The following is an 18,223-nucleotide window of genomic DNA, read 5'->3' as shown; positions in this document are numbered from 1 at the left end:
ACATCTGGTTAGGACTAGGGCAAATTGGGCAAAAAGGTGAAAGGATGATACTGTGTTTTAAAACTTCAACTTCCATGTGAGACAAAGGGAAGAGATGGTTATCTGGGGCAGGATTTGTATTTTCTGTAGCACACTAAACAATTTAACTTGTACAGTCAGCTTGTTCAAACACCATTACATGGAACTTTGAACAGGAAGTGAGATCTGGTAGGTTTGCACAGATTCGTGTGGAATAGTGACATATCCCAGAGTAATTCAGGCAGAGAATAAAAATATATGTGCAGGAGGAACAGAATGGTGAACTGTGGTGTATGCATACAATGGAATATTGAGCAACTACGAGAAGTAGTGAAGCTGTGAGACACTCAACGAGGTGAATGGATCCTGTATGCAGCATGTTGAGTGAAGTACACCAGAAACCAAAGCAAACACTATAATGTTTCACCAATATGGGCTAACTACAATGTGCAAACTCAGAATTAAATCTTAGAGCACAGGCTAACAGGGAAATGATTATTGTAATGGTCCCTAGATTGTAAGCTCTTACAGCAGTCAAATCTATTCCTGAATTGTAATGGCTATCTCCAAACTCTGAGATGTTGATCCGTTAATGTATATCCTGATTGGTCTCTGGAACACTGGGTATCTGTGTTACACCTGAAACTCAGAGCTAGAGCTCAGCAGATATAAATATCAGTATTAATGCATACAGCAACTGTTAAAAAAAAAAGCTGAAATAGATCCCAGACTTCAATTAGAGATATGAATAAAGCAGATCTGGTTAAGACTAGAGTAAATCGGGCCAAAGGGTAAAGGCTGAAACTGACTGTGTTCAAACTTCAACTTCCATGTGAGACCAAGGGAAGAGATGTTTATTTGGTGTAGGATCTATATTTTCTAAACAATATAACTTCTACAGTTTGTTCAAACACTATAATTACATGGAACTTTGAATAGGAAGTGAGCTATGGTAGGTCTGTATAGATTAAAATGAAATAGCAATACATCTTAAAGTAATTTGAGTGGAGAATAAAAATATATATTTGGGGCCCCCTGGAAGAGCTGGGGGAGGATGCAGAGGTGTTGGACTTCTCACCTGGATTGTTGCTGATGTTCTCACAAACATTGGGGACGGATGGCTTGATGTGTTGAGCTCTCTGTCTGGGAGCTGGCCCCTAAGAAGCTTGTTGCTGCAAGGAGAGACTAAACCTGCTTGTAATAGTGCCTCAGAGTCTCCCCCTGAGTGCCTCTTTGTTGCTCAGATATGGCCCTCTCTCTCTAACTAAGTCACCTTGGTGGGTGATCTCACTGCCCTCCCCCCTACATGGGATCTGACTCCCAGGGGTGTAAATCTCCCTGGCAATGCAGGATATGACTCCCAGGGATGAATCTGGGCCCAGCATCATGGGATTGAGAACATCTTGACCAAAAGGGGGATGTGAAATGAAATGAAATAAAGCTTCAGTGGCTAAGAGATTTCAAATGGAGTCTAGAGGTCACTCTGGTGGACATTCTTATGCACGATATAGGTAACACTTTTTAGGTTTAATATATTGGAATAGCTAGAAGTAAATACCTGAAACTACCAAACTCCAACCCAGTAGCCTTGACTCTTGAAGATGATTATATAGCAATGTAGCTTACAAGGGGTGACAGTGTGATTGTGAAAACCCTGTGGAGCATATTCTCTTTATCCAGTGTATGGATGGATGAGTAGAAAAATGGGGACAAAACCTAAATGAAAAATATGTCGGGATGGGGGGGGTAATTTGGGTGTTCTTTTTTTATTTTTATTTTTTATTCTGATTCTGATTCTTTCTGGTGTAAGGAAAATGTTCAGAAATTAATTGAATGCACAACTATAAGATGGTACTGTGAACAGTTCATTGTACACCATGGATGACTATATGGTATGTGAATATATCTCAATAAATGTGAATAAAAGTGAATATATATATATATATATAATATATATATATATATATAATATATATATATATATATATATGAGCTGGGGAGAAAATGCAGAAGTGTTGGACTGTAACAGTGACTTTTAAAGTATAATCTTCAACTGTAAGCAAGCAAGAAAGCAAGAAATTGTGAAACGTAACCTTCAAAGCAAGAGACAGGATACAATGGAAGCTCCTATTCTCACAAAGGAGCAATTTTTAAATGTAAAGTCTGCAAACATATGTAAATGTCTCCTGGCTCCTGGAAAAGACAGGAAAACATGAGATAACTAATTACTCAAGTTCTGCAAACCTGTTACATGATATGTAAATATAAAGTCTGCACCTTGCCACCTGGCTCCTGAAGAAAACAGAAAAATAGGAAATAACTAAATTGACTCCTTTTGTCTCTAATGGATTTAGCCAATTGAAGAATCACTGGCAGACTGCCTCAAACCTCCTAGATAGAGATGCCTTTTTTTCTATCACTCATTGCATGATTATCTTTCTTTGTCTCTGAACCTGGAGATAAAACCCAACTGGAGAAACACTTCAGGGAAAGCAGATTTTGGAAAGTTTTCCCTGCTTTCCGCCAGCATAATAAACCATCTTTTCATCTTCAGGCAGGTTCATTGTGACTTCTATTAGCTGCACCGAGCAACGGACCCATATTTGGGAAGTGCCCCTTCTTCAGCACTTCCTCACTTGGATTGTTGCTGATGTTCTCATAAACATTGAGGACTGATGGTTTGGTTTGCCAAACCCTCTATCTTGGGGCTTGCCCTCATGAGGCTCATTGCTGCAAAGGAGAGGTTAAAATTGCTTATAACTATGCCTAAGAGTCTCCCCCTGAGTGCCTTTTTGTTGCTCAGATGTGGAATGAAACAAAATAAAGTTACAATGGCTGAGAGATTCCAAATGGAGTTGAGAGGTCACTCTGGTGTGCATTCTTATGCACTATAAAGACATCCGTTTCTAGGTTTTAATGTACTGGAATAGCTAGAAGTAAATACCTGAAACTATCAAACTGCAACCCTGTAGCCTTGACTCTTGAAGAAGATTGCATAGCAATGTAGCTTACAAGGGGTGACAGTGTGATGGTGAAAACCTTGTGGCTCACACTCCCTTTACCCAGGGTATGGATGGATAAGTAGAAAAATGGTGACAGGGATGAAATGAATATTGGAGTGTGATAGAGGGATGACTTGGGTGTTTTTTTTTACTTTTGTTTTTTATTCTTAATGCTTTAAAGAAAGTGTTCAAAAGTGGACTGGTGGGGAGGGGCAAGGTGGCAGCATAGAGAGAAGCAGAATTTAGTTAGTCCCCTGGAGCAACTAATAAGCAACCAGGAACAACTAGTAAATAATCTGAAACAATTGCTGCTGGACAATCATGATTGTCCACACATCATACACCAACCTGGATTGGGTGGAAGGGCTGAGATTGTGGCATGAATTCTGTAAGTAAAAACCGAGGAACTGCACTGGGACACCCCTCCCCCTACAGCAGGCTGAGCTACAAGACCTTGCTGTGGGAGAAAGCAGCATTCCTGGAGTGAGTGAATATAGCTCAGCCCAGCTCCAACTGGGGTTTTAATTAACAAATGTGGACTGCTGAATACAAGCTACAAACACAGACAAACCCCTAAGAAGCAGCAAAGTGCCCTGAGGCCACTCCCAGTGGAGAGGAGGAGGAGCTGACAGTAAAAAAAAATAATTAAAAAAAAGAAGGAAAAATACAGAGGCTTTTTGAGATAACTGACCTTAAAGAGACCAAAAATGCCTGTGCCCCGGGAAAGGCAGCCCAGAAGACCAGGTGCTCTCTGACCAACAGGCGTAACTGGGGGGCCATGGACTGGCTCTGAAAGGAGGCATTCTTTCCCTTTTCCTCTCTCTCAACCTAAGTGACTCAGTGGAGAGAGGCTCAGCTATTTTCAGTTTTCAGTGCTCTGCCCAGACAGGGGTGGAGTTAATAGAGTCAGAGATACCAAGGAACAATTCAAATGCAGAAGATGATACCCTAGGGTTTGTATCTTCCCTAGAAGGAAGGAGGTGGAGCCCAGCTCTAGTGCTGGCCTTCCCTTCAGAACTCAGACCCCAGGGCCTAGGGGAAAACAGTCAAAAACAAAACAACTCAAGCTAAGCACTAAAGGGGCCACACCTCCTTACACCAGTCAGGAAAAACAGGTGACAGGGACCACCTGCTGGGCAGGTTAGGAAAAGCACAGCAGCTAGAGGCCTCACAGAAATATCTGTCAATCTTCTAAGATACACCTTCAGGGAACTTGAAACTAATATAACCACATTCTGAGATCTGAACCTGTCCTGATCTGGGAAAGTCTGATTGGGGTAACCAAGGGAATGAGATACCTAGACAATAGAAAACTACAAATTACATGAGGAAAAACAAAGTTATGGCCCAGTCAAAGGAACAAACTTACACCTCAATTAAAATACAGTTGAGATATTGTTCCACTTTAATGAAACAATCAATTGAAGATTTTCAAAGAAACATGCTAAATCAATTCAAAAACCAAGTCAATGAGTTTAGGGAACATACAGCAAAAGAGATGAAGGATATAAAGAAAACACTGGCTGAACATAAGGTAGAAGTCAAAAGTTTGTAAAAACAAGTGGCAGAACATATGGGAATGAAAAGCACAACACAAGAGATGAAAAACACAATGGAGACATACAACAGCAGATTTCAAGAGGCAGAAGAAAACACTCAGAAACTGGAGAACAAAACACCTGAACTGCTACACACAAAAGAACAGATAGGGAAAAGAAGAAAAATATGAGCAACAGCTCAGGGAATTGAATGACAACAAGAAGGGCATGGATGTATGTGTCATGTGTGTCCCAGAAGGAGAGGAGAAGGGAAAAGGGGCAGAAGCAATATAGAGGAAATAATCAATAAAAATTTCCCATCTCTTATGAAAGACATAAAATTACAGATCCAAGAAGTGCAGTGTACCCCAGACAGAATAGCTCTGAATAGGCCTATGCCAAGACACTTAATAATCAGATTATCAAACATCAAAGCAAAGAGAGAATCCTGAAAGCAGCAAGAGAAAAGTGATCCATCACATACAAAGGAAGCTTGATAAGACTATATGCGGATTTCTCAGTAGAAACCATGGAGGCAAGAAGGGAGTTATGTGATATATTTAAGATACTGAAAGAGAAGAACTGCCAACCAAAAATCCTACATCCAGCAAAACTGTCCTGCAAATATGAGAGAGAGTTTAAAATATTCTCTTACAAACAGACAATGAGAGAGTTTGTGAACAAGATACCTGCTCCACAGGAAATACTAAAGGGAGCACTACAGACAGATAGGAAAAGACAGGAGTGAGAGGTTTGGAACACAATTTTGGGTGATGGTAGCACAACAATGTAAGTGCACTGAACAAAGATGACTGTGAGTATGGTTGAAAGAGGAAGATTAGGAGCACATAGGACACAAGAAGCAAAGAGGAAAGATAAAGACTGGGACTGTATAACTTGGTGAAATCTACAGTGCTCAATGATTGTGATAAAATGTACAAATACGTTTTTACATGATGGAGAACAAATGATTATCAACCTTACAAAGTGTTAGAAATGGGGTATTATTAGGAAAAAAATAAATCAATGCAAACTAGAGACTATAGTTAACAGAAATATTGTATTATGCTTCCTTTAACATAAGAAAGGCAATATACCAAGGCTAAATGCCTATAAGGGGGGGACATGAGGGTGGAGAATGGGACTCTTGCCATTGGTGATGTTGTCTGACTCCTAATTCTACTTTAGTTTAATGCTATCTTTCCTTTTGTTGCTTTTTAGCTGTCATTTTTTCTTTTTCTTTTTCTTTTGTCTCTCTACCTTCTTTAACTCTTTCTCCTTCTTTGTGGAAGAAATGGAGATGTCTTTATATAGAAAGTGGTGATGGTGGTGAATACATAAATACGTGACTATACAGGGAACCATCGATTGTTTACTTGGGATGGAATGTATGGTAGGTGAACAAAACCGTCTTTAAAAAAAACAGGTTGATGAAGAAACCTTGAGGGCACTGTATTGACTGAACTAAGTCAGACACATAAGGACAAATATTTTATAGTCTCAATGATATGAACTATTTATAATATGTAAACCCATAGAAATATAAGTTACCAGGATACAGAATGAGGCTAAAGAATGGGGAGCAATTGCTTATTATGAGCAGAATGTTAAACTAGGTTGAACTTATGTGTTTGGAAATGGACAAAGGTGATGAATGGTGTGTGAATGTGGTGGAAAGGGGAAGCTTAGAATCACGTATGTTCCCAGAAAGAAAGGTGGAGGTTAAAATATGGGAATGTATAAAACAGTGAATCTTTTGGTGGACAATGTCCATGATTAACTATACAAATATTAGAAATCTCTCTTATGAACCAGAACAAATGTATGACACTATAACTAGAAGTTAATAATAGAGGGGTATATAGGGGAAAATATACCTATTGCAAACTGTGTACTACAGTAAGTAGTATTTCAACATTCTTTCAACAGAAGTAACAAATGTACTATACCAATACTATGAGTCAATAATGGAGGGGGGAGGTGGTTAGGAGGATGGGAGGATTTGAGTTTTCTTTTTTGTCTTTATTCCTATTCTGGAGTAATGAAAATGTTCTAAAAATTGAAAAAAAAATTAATTGTGGAGATGGATGCACAGATGTATGATGGTACTGTGGGCAATTGATTGTGCATTTTGGATCTTTGGATGATTGTATGGTGTGTGAACAATCTCAATAAAATTGAATTTTTAGAAAAATGGATTGGGGTAATGAAGGCACAACTATATGATGGGAGTTGACTATACACCATGGATGATTGCATGGTATGTGAATATATCTCAATAAAACTGAATTTAAATAAATCAAATGAATAAATAAAATGACAGAGGATACTGTGAAAAAAAAAGGCAACTGTGCCAAAACCATTTTGATCTTAAAATATCTCATCAAAATTTTCTTATTAATCGTTAGTAGAAACTTGTGGCATCTTATTTTGATTCTTAATTAAGGCTACATCAGGGGTATTTGTGAAAAGCAGCGGTGTAGAGCACATTGCATTTTCCAAAGAGTGCTTATGGCATTTGAAAAACTTTAATTATGGAAAATTTCAAACATATACACCTGAGGTCAGTTCCAGTGAATATCAACACAGGACTGTTTCATCTATATCAGTGTATTTCAGCAGCTGCTTTCTTGACATTTAAGTCAGACAATTCTTTGTTATGTGAAAGTGTCCTGTGCATTGCAAAATGTTTTGCAGCATCCCTGACCTATGCCCAATTAGATGCCAGCGCCACTCCCTCCTCCCTATGCTGTGACAACAAAAAAAATCTCCAGACATTGTAAAATGTCCCATGGGGGCAAAATTCCCCCTGGTTTACAACTGCTGAGTTACACACTTGCCCACACCAAAGCATACAATTTCCATTTCCTGACACTTGTGGACCCTGTTCCTCCAATCTACCTGCCCTTTTGAGTAGTGCCATTTCATATATATCCAAATGACTGAACACACAGTAAGCAGGACCTATATCAAATCAAACTCTCAACAACATAGAGCCTGGTCAAGAGTAAGTACCTATGAACACAGATGAATTTAATTTGTTCACATTTAATGTTGCTTTCTGAAGTTGTTTCCAAAAGGAAGTTTGAGTTTTTAGTAACCAGGTCCTGCTTCCCGTGAGGAAATATCCCTGGTTAGAAAAGGGAAAGGGGTACAACTCACCGGGGACCACCTTCTCTTGGCTGACAAGCATGCCTGTCCCCTGGTATCTCTTGAGCAATTGAAATCAAATCTAAGCTGCCATGGTTTGTATACCTGTGTGGAACACCTGGGGGGCAGAAGAGAGGCAGGTCTCCTTTGCTGTTGTTTTAACTCAGGTAGAATTGAGACCACATGTGCATTAGTCTCAGCATCCCCGAGCCTGTGGCTTGCAGGGGATGCAGATCCAGAGCTTTGTGAACCCAGCAAGGTAGGAGCACTGGTGGGCATCTTACCTGTGATGCTTCTCAGTTTGCTAAACGGGAAACCTGGGTGAGCTGGGAGCTGTCCTCAGGGTTTTATTTGTATCTCTGGGTCCGAATAGGAAAGATAACTGGGGTGACACCAGCAAGCAACAGAAACACTGGGATGAGTTTGTTTTGTGGCCAGGTGTTTCTTTCATGTATGAATTGATGGATCCACCTGGCAAGCAAAGGAGTGTTGCATGAAGCCCAGGGCATCTACAAAGTGCTCTGACAATGGTCAGGTCATTGACTGAACACCCACCCTGAGATAAGCTCAGTGTAGGCACTGGGATTCAGGGATGGAGAAGACATGGATTCGGTCATGAGGAACTGGGATAATTCAATGTTTATGGAACATCTACAATGTACTAGGATTATGCTGAGATGGTTAGGGAAGAAATTATCCCCTATAATTAATTCATTCATTTTAACCACATCTATTGTATGTTATTTCTTGGCAGGATCCTCATTAGGCACTGGAGACAGAATGGTGAGCAAGATATAATCCCTGCCCCCAGGAAGCTCACTATTCAGTGGGGTAGATGACTACATAAGACAATGATATTTTAGTGTGGTAAGTGCTGCGATCTCAAAATGCCTTGAGAAAAGAAGGGACACTGATTATCGGGTCTTCTCTATGGGGGAGTTTGATTCTTTATTCCAAAATAATCCAAGACGGCACAGAGGACACGACCTAACTAATACTGCACTGGGGCTGGGAGTACATTTAGGACATCTACCTGTGAGGTAGGTGTTATTATCTCCATGTTACAGTGAGGACATTGGGTTTCTGAGAAATAAAATAACCTTCTAGATATCACAGTGATACTATGTGAAGAACCCTTGATGGGAACACAGAAGTCCATGCTTCTAGCAGTGCTTTCTTCCATGAACAGCCTCCTGGTAAAATTCCCCTACTGATATAGGAGGTAAGGCTGCTCTCTGGCCCTGCTCTTTGTCTCTGTGGTTTAAAATCTATCAGTGATTTCCCTCTGGCTCATGGTTCTGAGGCATGTGGCCTTGTCCTAAAAGCTGAAGGAAGGAGCTTTGTGGTACGAGAGGAAGTCATCTGACTCCTGGTCCAGGTCTCTTGGGTCTCACTCTATGAGGGGTAGTGTTGACACACACAGACTTCAGCCACCTTGAAGGAGTCCGGCATGACGGGGAAGCCTTCACATCAGTCCCTGAGCAGTCACTGTGATGCCCTGAGTGTCTGGAGGGCTGGGCTGGGGAGAAGGACTTGCCAGAGCCTGAGTGGACCCTCACATGGGCTGATTCAGAGCTTTATCATGACTGGGGGGCTCGATTGGAGGAAATGAAGGTACCATTAAGGAGAACTTAGCTGGCAATAAGCTAGACCCTTGGGGAAGGGCAAGGTAAACCATTCACCATGGATAGAAGGAGAGAATTTGGAGTTGAAGCAGAAAAGGGTGATGAGAGTCAACAGAGGTGCAGAAGGATACCTCTTCTGAAGGTTTTGATGGGGTGCGGAGAGGTTGTGTGAATGCTTTCTGAAAACCAAAGCCAGATAGGGAGAGAGGGAAGGGGATTGAAAGAAATCTGCAGGCAAAAAGCAATTAAAACCTTCAGTAGTAACAGAAATGCATCTAAAAATAGAGATAGTAACTCTGTCCTGGCTGCCCCACACAGTTCTTGCAGATCCCAAATGAGACATTAGTCGCATAGGCTTTCCTTCTTGGCTCTATTTCCATTAGTGATTTTACTTTCCAGTTGACCAAGATCCCTGATGATTTCCCATTCTCTGCAAGCTGAACTCCGAAGTCCATAACTGTCCTTTATAAACTGGTCCCAGAAAATCTCTCCAGGTTTTTCTTTTGCTGTTTCCACCTTAATCTAGCCACCCCACAATGAATTTTCATTGTGTTGGACTTCCTCTTCCGCCTTCTTGGAATGTTTTTGTCTTCTACACATAACTCCTACTCCTCTTTTTATATCCAGCTCACCAACTTCCCACATGTCCAGGGTTTATTACATATCTCAACCACTCATGTCAATGAAGAGTCTTGTTTTGTATCCTTGCAGATCACCCCACCCAACTTATTGTCTGCTGGTGGTGACTTAATGGCTAAATCACATAATGTCACTGAATTCATTTTTCTGGGACTTTCTCACAATCAGGAGGTACAGAGAGTTTGCTTTGTGATATTTCTGCCCTTGTACATGGCAATTGTGGTGGGGAATTTCCTCGTTGTGCTCACTGTGATGACCAGCAGAAGTCTTGGCTCCCCCATGTACTTCTTCCTCAGCTACCTGTCCTTCGTGGAGATATGCTACTCTTCTGCTACAGCCCCCAAACTCCTTTCTGATTTGTTGGCTGATCAGAAATCTATATCTCTCTGGGGCTGCCTGACACAGGTTTTCTTCTTTCACTTCTTTGCTGGTACTGAGATGTTCCTGCTCACCACGATGGCCTATGACCGCTATGTGGCCATCTGCAAGCCCCTCAACTACACCACCATCATGACCCAGCAGGTGTGTGCTGTCCTGGTGGGAATTGCATGGTTGGGGGGCTTTGTACATTCCTTTGCCCAAATCCTTCTCATCTTCCACTTGCCCTTTTGTGGCCCCAATGTGATCGATCACTATTTCTGTGATGTGCTTCCACTGCTCAAACCTGCCTGCTCTGACACCTTCCTCACTGGTCTGCTAATTGTTGCCAATGGGGGCACCCTGTCTGTCATCAGCTTTGTGGTTCTCCTAGTCTCCTATGCAGTCATCTTGCTCCATCTGAGGAACCAGAGCTCTGAAGGTCGGCGCAAGGCCCTCTCCACCTGTGTGTCCCACATCACCTTGGTTGTCTTGTACTTTGGGCCCATTGTCTTCACCTATCTGAGGCCTTCTGCCACTCTGACTGTGGACAAGGTAGTGGCCGTGTTCTACACGATGGTCCCTCCCCTCCTCAGCCCTGTCATCTACTCCCTGAGAAATGCTGAGGTGAAGAAGGCCATGAAGAGGCTGTGGGTCAGGACAATGAGAAGAGATGAGAGATAGGGGCTGAGTAGTGGATCCTTGGATTTAGAATGGGGCTGTGTCCAAATCAAATACCTGAGAGAATCAATGGATGAAGGACATGTCACAGCATGTATTAGATATAGTTATTCTAACTGGGGCAAATCTCCAAAAATTTCAGTTTAAATTGCCTGTAAATGATTTCCTCTTTTGGCTTTGCAATAATTTTACAAGCCATTTCTTATGTTTTTAGAAATTTAGGTTGTTTCCAATTCTTATTACTATAAGTAATTTTGTGGTCAGTATTTTTTCTGTGAGAGTGATTTTGACAGAATGGAACACTGTTGTTAAACATAGTTTATGAGAAATAGGATGTTTACCTACTGTTAAAGTATCTCCCCATAAAATGCTTATCAATTATAATTATATGCAAATAAAAATATGAATTTATAAAATGTAACTTTGAAATGGAGAAAACTTGAAAATACCCCCTTAAACAATTGATCAAAGTTAACATCCCCATAATGGTACATATTGATATTGTTTGCTTCCTTATATGATGTGTTTGAGAAGCACATAATATCATGTCTCTGGTTTTAATAACATATCTGAGTCTAATCACATAAAAAACACACAGAAAGGATGTAAAATCAAAAACATTCTAGAAAATTACTTACCTGTACTCTTCAGAAGTGTCAAAGTCATGAAGGGAAAAGAAAGAATGAGGAACTGTTCCAGATTAAAGGAGACTAAAAATACATGATAAATAAATGCAACACGTAATCCTGGATTGGATCCTATACTAGAACAAGAACATTAGTGGTACAGAAGGTTTGCAAATTAGATAATAGAATTATGTCTAACTTCTTGTTCTTGATAACTGTACTGCACACATGTCTGAAAATGAATTTGATTTTAGGAATTGCTCACTGAAGTATCTAGAGGTAAATAGGCATTCGTCTCTGCAACTGATTCTCAATCAATTCAGAGGAAATACAAGATGAAATATTTTCAAATTGATAGACATCTTACTCCTTTTTAATTTGCATTTTTCCTTTTTTTTTTTTTGTGAGGATGGATGTTTTCATGTGTAATTGACCTTAAATCATTTTACAACCTTTTCAATGTTTAAATGCATTACATTTTTACATAGTAAAATCTATCAGTTTTGCTTATTGATTTCTTCCATTGCTTTTGTGTTAAGAATATCCTAAACAATTAGTTAAATGTTTTCTTTAGTTTTTAAAACTACTTAAATTTTTACTTCATTCTGTGAACAATGCATAACAAGATTTCCAAAAACAATAAAATAAAAAGTACATGGTGAAAAATTTTGTTCCCTTCTTTCCTTATTCCTTACATCCCATCTCCCATTATCCCACCAGATAAACAATTTTCTTAATTTCTGTTTTCCTTTCAGGGTTTTCATAAGCAAATACAAGGGTGTGTGTGAGTGTGTTTGTGCATATATTACTCTACTAATGACCACAAAAGAAGAGTTTAACAAATGGAAACATGTCATTTTTTCTGAGAAGACTCAATGTCACTAAGACGTTGATTCATTCTAAATAAATTTATAAATATAAGGTGACTTCAATAAATATAAAAGCAGGTTTTTGGGAGGGATAAGGGGTCAGGGAGAAATCTAAAATTAATTTTAAAGTTTGTGTGGAAAGACATAAGCCAGGGGAAATTTGAAAATGAAGAGAAATGAAAAGAAACTAGCCCACCAGATAACAAACATGCCATAAAACTTCAAAAATAAGAGACAATGTGGTCTCGGCCATTCCAGAAGCCATAAAGGCTGATGATAATAATTAACTACATAAAATAAAAGACATCTATATGTTGGAAAACCAGCATTAACAGTCAAGGAACAAACGAAAACCTGGGGGTGGTAGTTTACAAATTCATATCAGAAAGAACTCATCTTTGTACATAAATACTTCTTAGAACATAATAAAAAGAACCAAAATACAAATATGGAAAAATTTAAAAACATAGTTCACAGAAAATAAAAATGTTCTTAAAATATACAAAAAGATGCCCAACCTCACCCAAAATAATGAAAATTATACCCAACTTAAGCTTTCCTATCTCTAGTACTCCCATTCAGTGGGATTAATCACATTCACAAGGTTCTGCTACCTTCACCCTCATACATTTCCAGAACTTTCTTCCTACACCCATTATGCATTAACACCCACTCCTTCTCCCCACCCCTGGTATCCTGCACCCTATTTTCTTTTTCTATGAGTTTACCTATTCTAGCTATTTCATATAAGTGGAATCATACAATATCTGTCCTTTTATATGCCTTTGCCACTCAATAGACTGTATCAAGTTTCATCCACGTACTCACATGTATCAGATTTTCACTCCTTTTTAAAGCTAAGTAATATTCCATTGTATGCATATACCACCTTTTGTTTACCCTTTCATCTGTTGAAAGACTTTGAGGTTATCCCTACCTTCTAGCTATTCCAAATAATGCTGCTGTGAACACTAGTGTACAAATATCTGGCAGAGTCCCTGCTTTCAATTCTTTTAGGTATACCTATTGGGTTGGATTCCCAGGTTATATGGTAATTCCATTTTACTTAATGAGGAACCACCAATTTTCTACAGTGAGTCACCTTTTACATTCCCAACACAATGTACAAGTGTTCCTACTTCTCTTCATCTTCTCCAGCACTTATTACTTTCCTTTTTTTTTTTAATAATCATTCTTATGGGTCTGAGGTGGTATTTCACTGTGTGTGCCAGTTTGAATGTATTACGGCCCCCCAAATGCCATTATCTTTGATGTAATCTTGTGTGGGTGGACCTATCAGTGTTAATTAGATTGTAATTCTTTGAGTGTTTCCATGGAGATGTGCCCCACCCAACTGTGGGTAATGACTCTGATTGGATAATTTCCATGGAGGTGTTGGCCCACCCATTGGGTGGGTCTGAATTAAATTACTGGAGCACTATATAAGATCAGACAGAAGGAGCTGAGAAGAAGAGCTGCAGATGAGAGACAGTTTGAAGACAGCCGTTGAATGCAGACTTTTGCTCTGGAGAAGCTAAGAGAGGAAAAACACCCAAAGAGAAGCTAAGAGTGACATTTTTGAGGAACTGCAGCCTAGAGAGGAACATCCTGGGAGAAAGCCATTTTGAAACCAGAACTTGGGAGCAGACGCCAGCCATGTGCCTTCCTAGCTAACAGAGGTTTTCCAGACACCACTGGCCATCCTCCAGTGAAGGTACCCAATTGCTGATGTGTTACTTTGGACACTTTATGGCTTTAAGACTGTAACTGTGTAACCAAATAAAACCCCTTTTATAAAAGCCAATCCATCTCTGGTGTTTTGCATTCTGGCAGCATTTGCAAACTAGTAACAGTGTGGTTTTCATTTGCATTTGCCTAATGACCACTGAAATTCAAAATCTCATGTGCTTATTGGCCTTTTGCATATTTTCTTTGAAGAAATGTCTATTCAAGTACTTCGCCCATTTTTTAATTGGGACTTCAGTGTTTTTTTCTTGAGTTGTAGGAGTCCTTTATATATGCTTGATATTAAACCCTTATCATATATATAGTAACCAACTGTTTTCTCCCATTTTGTAGGTTGTCTATTCAATTTCTTAATAATCTTTAATGCACAAAGATCATTTTGAGATAATTTAGTTCATATATTTTCTCTTTTGTTGCTCATGCTTTATGTGTAAAGTGTAAGAATCCACCACTTAATACAAGTATCTGCAGATATTGCCCTGTCTTCTTCTAAGAGTTCTAGCATTTTACCTCTTACATTTTGCAACTTGATCCATTTTGAGCTAACTTTTTTATATTGTGTGAGTTTGGGGTCCACTTTCTTTCTTGCATGTGGATATCAGTTTTCTAAGAACTATTAGTTAAAAGGACTGTTTCTTCATTAGCTATTAGGGAAATGCAAATCAAAACCACAATGAGATATCATCTCATACGTATTAGAATGGCTGATTTAAACAAAGAGGAAACTACAAGTGTTGGAGAGGATGTAGAGAAAGAGGAACAATTATTCCCTGCTGGTGAGAATGTAATATTGTAGAGCCACTGGGGAAGACAGTTAGCAGTTCCCCAGGAAGCTACGTGTAGAATTACCATGTATCTGGCAATCCTGCTTCTAGTAAATGCCTAGAAGAATTGAAAGCAGGGAAGCAAACAGATATTTGCACACCAGTGTTCATAGTGGCATTATTGACAGTTACCAAAAGATGGAAGCAACCCAAGTTCCCATCAACTGATGAATGGATAAATAAAATGTGGAAAATACATACAAGGGAATAGTATTTGGCTATAAGAAGGAGTGAATTCCTGACACACACAACATGGATGAAACTTGAGGACATTATGCTAAGTGAAATAAGCCAGACACAAAAGGACAAATATTGTATGATCTCAATGATATGAAGTAATTAGAATAAACAAACTCATAGAGTTTAATCTAGAATATAGTTTACCAGGGATAGATTGGGGTTAGAGAATGGGGAGTTGATTCTTAATTTGTACAGAATTTAAAGTTTTGGAAATGGATGGTAGTGTTGGTAGCACACTATTGTTTGTAATTAATAGCATTGAATTATATACATGAATGTAGATAAAAGGAAAAACTTGGGATGTATATGCTCCTAGGATAAAAATTAAAAGATAAAACATAGACCTGTATAACACAACGAACCCTATTGTAGATGATGGCCTATAGTTAATAGTACAAGTATAAGAATGTTCTTTCATGAATTATAACAAATGTACAATACTAATACAAAGAGTTAATAATAGGGTGATGTAACGGAAAAATACATCCAATGTAAAATATGAATGATAGGTAATAGTACTATTTCAATGTTTTTCATCAATTGTAAAAAAGGTATTAATGTTAAAAAAACGTAAAATTACAAAAAAGTGCTATCATCAAGTTTAGCAAATCTCCCACACCAGTGCCAGGTGTTGGTAGTAGGGTGGTGTATGGGAGTACGGTATTTTATGTACAATTGTTCTGTAAACCTACCAATCCTTTACTAAGAAATAAAAAAATAATAATTTGGCTATAGCAGTCAACCAAGATGGCAGCATAAGACACCTCAGGGTGTTCTCCCCCAACAAAATCCTTGAACCCACAAACAGGATAAATACAAAAAGAGTCACAACAAGACACATTCAAGCCATATTTTCCAATGTCAGGGACAGGAAGAACATTCTGAAAGCTGCAAGAGAAAAGCAGCAAGTTATATACAAGGGAATCCCAAAAGATTAAGTCCTGATTGCTCATTATATCATGGAGGTAAGAAGGCAGTGAGACTAATTAATTAAGGTGCTTACAGAAAACAATTGTTAACCAAGAATTTTTTTTTCAGTTTTTGATTTTTATTGAGATTTTTCACATACCATACAATTAACCAAAGATCCAAAGTGTACAATCAGTTGCCCCTGGTACCCTCATATAGCTGTGCATCCATCATGACACTTAATTTTTATTCAATTTTTAGAATCTTTTCATTACTCCAGACAAGAAGTAGAGTGAAAGAAAAAAAGAAAAAAAAAAAAGAAAAGAAAAGGAAACTCGAATCCTCCCATATCCCTAACCAACCCCCCTCAATTGTTGACTCATAGTATTGGTATAGTACATTTGTTACTGTTTATGAAAGAACGTTGAAATACTACTAACTGTAGTATATAGTTTGAAATAGGTATATATATTTTCCCTATATGCCTCTCTATTATTAACTTCTAGTTGTATTGTCATACAGTTGTTCTGGTTCATGGAAAAGATTTCTAATATTTGTACAGTTAATCATGGACATTGCCCACCATAGGATTCAGTTTTATACATTCCCATCTTTTGATCTCCAACTTTCCTTCTGGTGACATACATGACTCTGAACTTCCCATTTCCACCTCATTCATGCACCATTCAGCACTGTTAGTTATTCTCACATCTTGTTACTGACACCTCTGTTCATTTCCAAACATTTAAGTTCATCCTAGTTGAACATTCTGCTCATACTAAGCAATCACTCCCCATTCTTAAGCCTCATCCTTTATCTTGGTACCTTATATTTCATGTCTATGAGTTTGCATATTATAATTAGTTCCTATCAGTGAGACCCTACAATATTTGTCCTTATGTGTCTGGCTTATTTCACTCAGTATATTGCCCTCAAGGTCTCATCATCAACCCCTTTTTTTTTAATATGGTTTTGTTCACACACCATACATTCCATCCTAAGTAAACAATAGATGGTTTCCTGTATAGTCTTGTATTTACGTATTCACCACCCTCACCACTATCTATATAAGGGCATCTACATTTCTTCCACAAGGCAGGAGGGAGAGTCAAAGAAGGTAGAGAGGCAAAAGAAAAATAAAAAAGGAAGAGGAAGAAAAAAATGACAGTTAGGAAGCAGCAAAAGGAAAGATAACCTTAAATCGAAGTAGAATAGAGTCAGGCAACACCACCAAAGTCAACTGTCTCACACACCTCTCATATTCCCCCCCTCTTATCTGCATTTACCTTGGTATATCACCTTTGTTACATTAAAGAAAGCAAAATACAATGATTCTGTTACTTACAGTCTCTAGTTTATGTTGATTACATCCCTCTCCAAATGTCTCCACATTTTTAACACCTTGCGAGGTTGACATTCACTTGTTCTCCCTTGTGAAAGAACATATTTGTACATTTTATCACAATTGTTGAACACTCTAGATTTCACTGAGTTTCACATTTCCAGTCTTTATCTTTTCTCCTTTCTTCTGGTGCCTCACATGCTCCCAACCTTAACCATGTTCATAGTTATCTTTGTTCAGTGTACATACCTTGTTGTGCTACCATCTCCCCCAAAAATTGTGTTCCAAACCTCTCACTCTTGTCTTCTCCTATCACTCTGTAGTGCTCCCTTTAGTATTTCCTGTAGGGTGGGTGTCTTGTTCGCAAAGTCTCTCATTGTCTGTTTGTTGGAAAATATTTTGGCCTCTCCCTAGTACTTGAAGGACAACTTTGTTGGCTATAGGATTCTTGGTTGGCAGTTTTTCTCTTTCAGTATCTTAAATATATCACACCACTTCCTTCTTGCCTCTATGGTTTCTGCTGAGAGATCTGCACATAGTCGTATTAAGCTTCCTTTGTATGTGATGGATTGCTTTTCTCTTGCTGCTTTCAGGATTCTCTCTTTGTCTGTGATGTTTGATAATCTGATTATTAAGTGTCTTGGCATAGGCCTATTC

At 38.8% G+C, this 18,223-nt stretch overlaps 1 protein-coding gene across 1 annotated transcript; it reads left to right on the top strand.

The window, feature by feature from the left end:
• The first annotated feature begins 10,083 nt into the window (after nucleotides 1-10,083).
• On the top strand, nucleotides 10,084-11,013 carry LOC119536405 (olfactory receptor 4X2-like). Its single transcript, XM_037839179.1, has one exon. It carries the CDS (start codon nucleotides 10,084-10,086, stop codon nucleotides 11,011-11,013), a length of 930 nt encoding a protein of 309 aa, XP_037695107.1.
• The last annotated feature ends 7,210 nt before the right edge of the window (nucleotides 11,014-18,223 follow it).

This window comes from Choloepus didactylus, chromosome 6 (genome assembly GCF_015220235.1).
Source record: "Choloepus didactylus isolate mChoDid1 chromosome 6, mChoDid1.pri, whole genome shotgun sequence".
NCBI classification, from domain to species: Eukaryota; Metazoa; Chordata; class Mammalia; order Pilosa; family Megalonychidae; genus Choloepus; species Choloepus didactylus.
This window is presented reverse-complemented; position numbering and strand designations above follow the sequence as displayed.

Coding starts and splice junctions, on each gene's coding strand:
- LOC119536405 (XM_037839179.1), top strand. CDS start 10,084: ATGGCTAAATCACATAATGTCACTGAATTCATTTTTCTGGGACTTTCT.